This window comes from Pteropus medius, unplaced genomic scaffold (genome assembly GCF_902729225.1).
Source record: "Pteropus medius unplaced genomic scaffold, Ma_sr-lr_union100, whole genome shotgun sequence".
Classification (NCBI taxonomy): domain Eukaryota; kingdom Metazoa; phylum Chordata; class Mammalia; order Chiroptera; family Pteropodidae; genus Pteropus; species Pteropus medius.
In genome coordinates, this window is record NW_024343580.1 from 434,778 (window position 1) to 443,425 (window position 8,648).

The 8,648-nt window shown below is 68.6% G+C and overlaps 1 protein-coding gene across 1 annotated transcript in view; it reads right to left on the minus strand.

The window, feature by feature from the left end:
• Window positions 1–8,648, minus strand: part of RXRA (retinoid X receptor alpha) — a 96,614-nt gene that overhangs the window by 11,123 nt on the left and 76,843 nt on the right. The window contains exons 5-8 of the mRNA XM_039867609.1: window positions 6,340–6,509; window positions 3,033–3,162; window positions 2,097–2,229; window positions 49–140 (exon numbers count right to left, since the gene is read on the minus strand). Coding sequence (XP_039723543.1) covers window positions 49–140; window positions 2,097–2,229; window positions 3,033–3,162; window positions 6,340–6,509 — 525 coding nt within the window. The remainder of the gene's footprint in view (window positions 1–48; window positions 141–2,096; window positions 2,230–3,032; window positions 3,163–6,339; window positions 6,510–8,648) is intronic.

The window sequence follows — 8,648 nt, forward strand, 5'->3', positions numbered from 1 at the left end:
GGGGGACCGGGGGCCGTGCCGGGGTGGGGACCGGGGCGGGGGCCGTACCGGGGTTGAAGAGCACGATGGCGCGCAGGCAGCCCAGCTCCGTCTTGTCCATGTGCATGTCTCGCATCTTGGACACCAGCTCCGTCAGCACCCTGCAGCGAGGCGGCGAGCACCAAGGCCCACATCAAACCGTGCCCCTAGCCAGGGCCCCCGCCAACACCCGCAGGGCTTGGGGAGCCCGGCGTGGCCCCGCAGAGCAGCGGAGAAGGGTTAAGGCCACACAGGAGCTGCCCAGACAGGGCCTGACGCCTGCCGCGCAGCCCCGCGCAGTCTCACCCAGGGGAGGGCGCTCTCTGCCTGCAGAGGGTCTGCGTGCGGGCGTCTACTCTGAGACCCTGGACATGAAGAAGGGACCTCGTGGCAGCCGAGCCAAATCGAGCCAGGGGCCTGGACACTGGGGGCGAAGTCCACGGCCGCTGGACCTCAGCTGCAGACGGGGCAGGGCAGCCTGGGGCTCAGCCGGGCACCACCTCATAACCTCTCCCGTCTGTGCCCGCGAGAGCCCCTCCCGGGGACGCGGCTTCCCAGATCTCAGCTAGCCACCCGGGGGGCGCTATGTGCCCCCTCTCGTCACCAGCCACTTCCGGGGCGAAAAGCAACCCACCTACCCTCCGGGGAGCCGTCTGTGGGGAGCCGGTGGGCCTCACGCCCGGTCCCTGCGCGGTGGCAGCGTCCTGGACCCCCCTGGCCTATCTACAGCACCCCACACAGCCCGGGCGCCCACCCTCAACAGCCCTCTGCCAGCCCCAAAACTTGACAGTTGTGTCCATTAAGTGGCAAGGGGTGGGGAGGTCAGGCCAGAAGGGAGCAAGGGGAGGTGGCCCTGGACAGTGCCCCCGAGAAGCTCAGGCCTTTCCCTGTGGGCCAGGGGTCCCAAGTCCATGCAGGATGGTGAAGGACACGCCTGCAGCATGGGAAAGATTCGGGGAGCATGGAGGATGGGGTGGGGCAACATGGGCTCGTGTCATGCAGCCTCGGGCCGTCTGCTCGTGGGCGGGGGCTGGCTGAGAGCTGGGGCGGTGGCCATCTGTGTGAGGGGCTGGGCCTCTCCGTGGCCGCTCTGGGCCACCATCACTGTCACCTCTCTAGCAGCTGGGACCGTGGGGCTGTCAGCTCCGTGCGTGGCTAGCGCTGCATTGCTAAAGCGAATCCCAGAGGGATCACACTAAAAAAAGCTTCTGCGGACAATAAACACTACACTCACAGCCCCCTTCCGTGGGGTCAGCTTGCTCAAGGCCCTGAGGAGTCCTGCGACAGACATGTCCACGCACCGTTTAGGCCAGCGCCTGCCCACAGCACCTGGCCGCAACACCTTTCTGCACGTGGTGCACCCCGGGCAGCTCAAGGGCCTGTCCCTCAGCTCTACCTGAACCGGCCGCAGAGCAGTGGTTTCTACAACGATCCCTCCCACCCCACCGGGCAAGAGTGGGGGCCTCTGCTCACCTGCAAATCAGGGCTCCGAACTCGGGGGCTTGCCTCGAACCCCTCCCCTTGGCCTTCCCCTTTCCCCCTCACCACTCCTGTGCTGCAGCCCCCCCACCCCACCCGAGGGACCCTGCAATGTCCCTCCCAGCCCCTCCCACTCCAGCCGGCTGGAGCAGACGCCCAGGTTCCCAGGAGGCCCAGGCCCAGCGTGGACCCTCTGGGCTCACAGGCAGGGCCAGCCGGAGACAGGGGGGGGCAGCTCGTGTCCAGCCCGCCTGCTGGACAGCAACCTGGGTGGACACAGAGCCGGCAGCAGCTGCCCCCAGGGAGGCAGCAAGGAGTGGCATGCCCGGGGTCCAGGCAGCGGGAGCAGCGGCTCAGACGCCGCTGACCACACGAGGCCCACGCGGGCTGCGACGTGTCACAGTCACAGCCTGGCGCGTGACACGTGAGGGACACGGTGAAGCCGCGTCCGCAGCACGACGCACGCCTGCCTTTACGGAAGCGCCCTTCCCACACACGGCTTAGGGAACGAACCGGAAGGGGGACCGCGGGGGTCCCGTCTGTCCCTGCGTGTCTCTGCTCCCGCGTCCGCGGCCCCTGCAGACAGAACAGACGCCCACCTGTCGAAGATGGCGCCCACGCCGGCGCTGTGGGCGCTGTTCCGGTGCACGTGCAGCCCGGTGGCCAGGAGGATCCCGTCCTTCACGGCGATGGACCGGTGGGAGAAGGAGGCGATGAGCAGCTCGTTCCAGCCTGGTGGGGGACGCCGCGTCACTCGGCTGTCTCCGGGCCCGCGGGCCGCCTTTCCCAACCCCCACGCGCCCCCCCAAAGGCGGCGTGTGCCCCAGGCTACCCGAGGGGCTCCGCAGAGCCCTGACCCCAAGACGGCCGCCCAGGAGAGAGGTCCCTCGGCACCTACGTTCGGGAACGCCTCTGTCTTCCACAGCGCACACGGCACAGTGAAGGCCCTGAGCAGTCCCGCACAGAACGCTGGCTGTGTGACGCGGGCCCTCCTGAGCGCGCCTGCCCAGGGCTCGCTTTCTGCAAGCGCAGGATGCTGGTGCCCCCGAGCGTGTGGGGGGACGGGGCTCCGCGTCTCTCTGGGGCGGCCATGATAGCAAGCACTCAGAGACCAATGTGTGTGACGCGGAAGACCCCAGGACAGTGAATTATGGAGCTAGACCAAGCGTGTCAGAGCCGCAGGCCAGCCCGATGCTCCCGGCACATGAGCACGGCCAGATCGGAGCAGGATCGGGGGGTCAGGCCACAGAAAGGAAACAATGTCCGTGCTCATCCTGTGGCCTGGAGGACGTGACCCCACCTTCCGTGAGAACAGCAACAGCGATGCCCACAGGCTGCACCCCGGAGTGCCCAAACGGATCCAGGCTTGAGGCTGACGAGGCTAAATGCGTTACCCCTTTAATCCCGACTGCAACCCGGCAGAGCAAGAGCCAGCCCCGTGTTACGGAGGGGGAAACTGAGCCCCACGGAAGGGAGGGGGCTGCCCTGCCACACGGCACGTCAGGACGCCCGCCCCGACGCCCCCGGCCACTCACCGGCCCTCAGCAGGATGACCTGGTCGTCCAGCGGCAGCTCGGAGAAGTGCGGGATCCGCTTGGCCCACTCGACCAGGGTGAAGAGCTGCTTGTCCGCTGCTTGGCAGATGTTGGTGACGGGGTCGTTGGGCTAGGCGAGGAAGGGCATCATGGTGAGTGCCACGTGGACGGCACCGTGGCCCCCGGCCAGGCCCCGCTGTATCCGCGTGGGCTGAGTGACAGCCCCCAAAGGTGCCCACATCCTAAGCCCCGGAACCTGTGAATGTGCCACTTCACATGGCCAGAGGGACTTTGCAAACGTCCAGTCAAGGATCGTGGGACGGGAGAGGACCCTGGGTGACGCGGGGGCCCCGTCCGTCACACGGGTCCTTTCTCGAGGAGGCAGGAGAGCCAGAGAGAAGGGGTGAGGGCGGAGCAGGGGTCGGAGGCGAGAGGACGCTGCTGCCCCGAAGCCAGAGAAGGGGCCGCGAGCCGGGCGTGTGGGGCCTCCAGCCCCGGGAGGGCACGGAAGCGGTGCTCCCGGGAGGGGCCGGCCCTGCGGACACCTGGCTGCCTCTCGTGGGACCGATTTCAGACCTCTGACCTCGGAAGTGCGGGAGCAGAGAGGGGCTTTGTTTAAGCGTTTGGTCTGTGGTCACGAGGGCATCCGACCTGAGCCCCATTTAGTCCCACACCACGGGTGGCAGGTGCCAGTGAAGTGAGACGTGGGGGTGGGTGTTAGGGCTGGGATGGGACTCTGATGGTCACAGCGGCCAGCTGACAGGCGGTCCTAGCTCCTCCTGCGTGGTTCCTTCCTACCAGACGCAGAGGTGGCACGGAGGCTTCTAGCCAGGAGGGCACGCTCCAGTCATTCTCACAGCTGAGGAAACCCCGGCAGGCCCCAGGGCGCCCTGCTCCCAGCTCCTGGCCAGGGGGCTTGGATGGCGGACCCTCTGGGTCCTGAGGGAGGGGGAGGGACCGGCACACCGGGAGGCTGCGGAAAGCCCTCGTTCCGGGAACCACAACCAGGGCTCCTGCACAAGCTCCCTGACAGAAACCCCCCGCCCGTGAGCATCACTCAGTCTAAACACTCCAGGCCGCGTGAAGGGCCAGCTGAGGGCTCTCTGGGGAGGCCCAGTGACAAACTGGCACTGAGGCCACCAGGTGGGGCAGGGCTGCCAAGCCGTGCTGAGCAGGACATGGAGCCCCAGGGAGAGGTGTCGGGTGGGTCCACCGGGGCACAGGGGGCCAGAGCAGCCGGGGACCCCCGGTGGGAAGGGGCGGGCCCACGTTCCCTTTTCTGTCCCCTCGTAAACCTCTGGGGACACGGCCTGGACAGCCGAGCACTCCCAGGAGCAGGTCCTGTGCTCAGGCTGGGACATCACAGGCCCACAGCCAGCACCCCTGTGGGCACTCACCCCCACCATCTGTCAATGACCGGCAGCCATGGGCAGAGGGTGGCCTACATGGGGTCCCTGGGCCATGCGTGTGGCACGCCCGGCAGCTAGCCGTGCCCGAGGCCAGGGCCAGGCTCCACTCCTCAGGGCCCCGGTCTAGAAAGGATCGTGCGCCCTGCCTCTCTCTCCGTGCTACAGGGCAGCCCGTGAAGCGGGGGGCCCGGGCCCGGTGTGAGGGGGACCGGGCCCAGTGGGGTGGGGCGCAGCGAGCCATGTAGGGAGACGGGGTGTGGGGCACACCTGATGAGCGCCCTAGGCTGACGCCCCAGGAAACGGGCCTTCCCCTGGCCACTGGCCAGCAGCCCCTTCAGAGCCCCTGAGGGGCCCAGAGCAGGCCCGGGGGACAGGCTGTCACCCTAAGCCTCTCCCAGACAGGCCAGGGCCTCAAAGGTGGGCACGGAGGTCACCCGTCTACTGTGCTCCCAGAACAGGTGAACACAGGATGTGGGGGCTGGAGCTGAAGGCTATGGGCTCTGCATGGGGGGTACAGGGTGGAGCCTGGGGCCCTCCTGCGGGGGAGGGGCTGGGAGAGGTTCCAGCTCCATCCCCCATGTGGTCGCCAACAAACACTGGACTTCTGGGAACCACGGTTCTCACTCAGACAAATGAGCCTCGTTCAGCAGACGTTCAACGAGCTCCCACCGTGTACCTGGGCTGCAGGGACAGCCCCTGTCCTGGGAGGCGATGGCAGGACCCCTCCTCCCACAGAGGCTCCAGGCTCCCCAGGGCCAGAGCGGCCATCCCGCGTGATGCTGGGTGAGGCCCCCTCCTGGCCTGGGGCCCGGGCCACCCGACAGGAAGCCACGGTGGGAGGCCAGACATGGGGAGGCAGGTACGTGCCAGTCATGGGATCCCGGGTGCTACCCAGGAGTGCCCTGCACCTGCCAGCTGCCTGCCTGCAGCCGCAGCCACGCTGCCCGCTCTGAAACCACAGGGGAGCAGCCTCCGGGTTTGCTTTTCTAAATAAAGTCCTCACAAAATTAAGAGCTGGCAACCCCTCCGTCGATCTCCCTGCTTTCCTGGACTTCCTGCTCAATCAGGAAACCCTCACGGCTGGCAACCCTCCGCTCCCGGGACGGGAGAGGCAGGACAGGCGGACCCGGCACTGCCCTGCACCCAGCCAGGGTTCACGGCGTGGCCCTGCACCCAGCCACGGGGGCCCTGTGAGCAGATACGAGGGGACCCCCCCACTCCTAAACCTGGTGTGAGGGTCATGTGTGAGCACCTGCCCACAGGGCAGGGTCACTGTCCGTGACGGGAGCTGGCAGGGAGGAACTGTGCAGACGCCACCCTGCCTCCTGGCGAGGAGGGACACTTCACCCGCCACACAAGCCACCCGGGGAAGGGAGCGATCGGGCTCCGAGCCCACCTGCCTGGGGCCAGGCCCGCTTCGGCAGGGGCACAAGCGGACCCAGGGGAAACGGGCTCCCTGAGGAAGTGACACCTTGGCGGAGCCTGAAGCCTGACAGCAGCACGTGCAAGGCCCCGGGGGCGGGGTGGGGGCCGAGCACGGGGCCGAGCAGGGGCTGAGCCGCTGGGAGCCGGGGTAGGATGAAGGAGAGACAGCGGGGTGCCTCGGGGCCGGCCACGCGGCTCTGGTCCCAGCCCTGAGCCCACGCGGGAGACACAGATGAAGTCCGGACACGACACTGCCCGCAAGACGGGAACAGACACAGGCCCCCGACACCCGCCGGACGATGGGCCAGCGACGCAGGACGCGCGAAGGAAGTGCTGAGCCCCAGGGGGCATGCCACGTCCGCCGGCCCCCGACACGCGGGGCCTCCCACCCGGGGCGCTTCCCGGGGCCAGGGGTCCCCCGAGCAGCCCGGGCCCTGCCGCCCCAGGGGGAGCCCGCGCAGGCCGGCACTCACCGAGCTGGGGTTCAGCCCCATGTTGGCCTCCACGTACGTCTCGGTCTTGGGCTCGACCGCCAGCTCGGCCTCCAGAATCTTCTCCACGGGCATGTCCTCGTTGGCGCTGCTCGCGGGCTCCGCCTCGGCCTCACTGCGGTCCTTGCCCCGCTGCCTCTCCTCCTGCACAGCTGCAGCGGGGGTGGCTGCTCAGCCCGGGCAGGGGCCAAGCGGTGCCCGCTGAGCCGGCGCGCCCACGCCCGTCCCCCGTCCCGAGCCTGGCCTCTGGGTGGTCGTGCGCTCTGACAACACAGAGCACACCCACCTCTCGTTAATTCACCCAACTAACGCTCACGCCAGCTCCCACCCGGGCCGGGCACAGGCACAGGCCAGGGCCAGCGGGTCCCGGCTCTCACGGAGCTGACGGGTCAGCAGGAATCCCAACACGGAGGGAGAAGGGCCGTGAGGGCTGTGGACTCAGGCAAAGCCGGGAAGGCTTCCCGGAAGAAGAGGCAACGAGCCCGAAGGAGCAGGAAAACGGGGATAATGGCTCCAACACAGGAGGTGGCACGAGCGAAGGCCCAGAACACAGGCGAAGGCGGAGCGGGCAGCACCGAGCGGGAGGCCCGAGCAAGCGGGGTGGTCCGGGGTGGTCCGGGGCGGACAGGTTTTGGGCAGCCAAGGAAGAGCAGCCAGTGAGGGAAAGCAGAGACGGAGGGGTTCCCTTCCTCTGTCCCCAAAGAGACCTATGTGGGGGGAAGGTCGAGGCCGGGGCGCCCACGGTGGATGCTCACAGCCCTGCAGCTGAAGCTGCCCTTTCCCAGGCCGGGCTGGGCACCTCTGGGGTCACCCCGCGGGTGGGCTACAACCTCGAACCAGAGCCAGGCTGTCAACCCCCTCGGGGCTCCTGCGGCCTCCTGAGCTGACCCCACGTCTCCTCTGCCTCTCTGGTGGGGGCAGCGAGGACCCCCAGACCAGACAGTAAGGAGTTGGCGGAGGGAAGAAGCCATGGCCTGAGGCCTGGTAGGGGGACAGGGGGTGCTGCTCACACAGCACTGCTGGAGCCTGGGCCAGCCGGTGCGTCAGCCTGGCGTGCCAGGGCGGGGCCTCCCAGGGACGTCCCCGACGCACTGTGTGGTGGGCAGCAGCACCAGGACGGGTGGCCCTCCCTAGGCTGACCCTCCTGTGGTCAGAGAAGCTGTCCTGACGCCCCCAACCCTGCCCTGCCGGACTCCCAGGGCGTCCACAGCCTCCTCGGGACCAGCTCCTCGGTCCCCACCCCAGACGTGGCCCCTGGGGACACACCTGCAGAGCACTGTGTGGGACTTCTGTGCACAGGCCCATTGGCTGCGACAAGGGCCTGGAATAGCCCCAGCCCAGGGCCACGGACCTCTGAGAGGACAGGAGCAGGCAGAGCTGGGCCCTCCTCGGGGGCCGCTCCCCAGTCCACCAGGCTCCCAGTAGGGGATGGGGACCCCCCCGAGCCAGGAGAGCCCCCAGGCCGGGCACGGGAGGCACGGGAGGCACCAGAGGCTCCCTCCCTACAGGAACGGCCGGGGTCGCGAGAACAGAGGGCGCTGGCAGTGGTCGGCCCTCGGGAGAGGGGACGGGAGACGTCTCTGAGCCACGGTGCAGCCCCGACTCCCAGGAGCACCCCTCAGGGCGGACCTCGGGGCATGCGCCCTCGTGCCCTCTGCGGACCCCCGCCCCCACACGCTGGGCCCTGCTGAAGGTGGGGGACGAGCCCCAGCCCACCCCGCTCGGGCCTAGGCCATGTGGCGGCCCCTCCCCACCTCCCCAGTGACCGTGCTGCTCCCTGGGTGACTGAGAGGCCCTAGTAAACAGCCTGCTCCCGGGGGACCCCAGCGTAGAGCGGCTGCAGGAGCCGAACATGCTCCCCCGTCACACTCCCACAGGAGCACCCAGGTCAGCTGGCTCCGACAGCTGCAGGCGCCCTGGCCCACTGCCCCGCCTCCCGCCAGGCCTGGCGTGGGGACTCGGGCCTCCCGAGAACGCCCACTGGGGCGCCAGATGCTGCAGCCTCCCTCCCTCCCTGTCCCCCGACTCCTAACCCCACCCAGACCCCTCCCTGTTTCTGACTCATGCCAGGTTCACATGGCATATGCATTCCCTAGGGCCTGCCCAGGACGGGTCCTGAGCTGGCAGCGCCTCCTCTTGAGGGTGGTAGTGCCCCTCCCCCACCAGGCTCCTCAGACCAGCTCATCCGTCCCCCAGCCTGTCCCCGTGGCGCAAACAGTCCTCTGTCCTCACGGACACTGGCTGTCACGGCCACCTCTGCACCTCCAGGCCCACCCCCTGCCCTGGCTCCA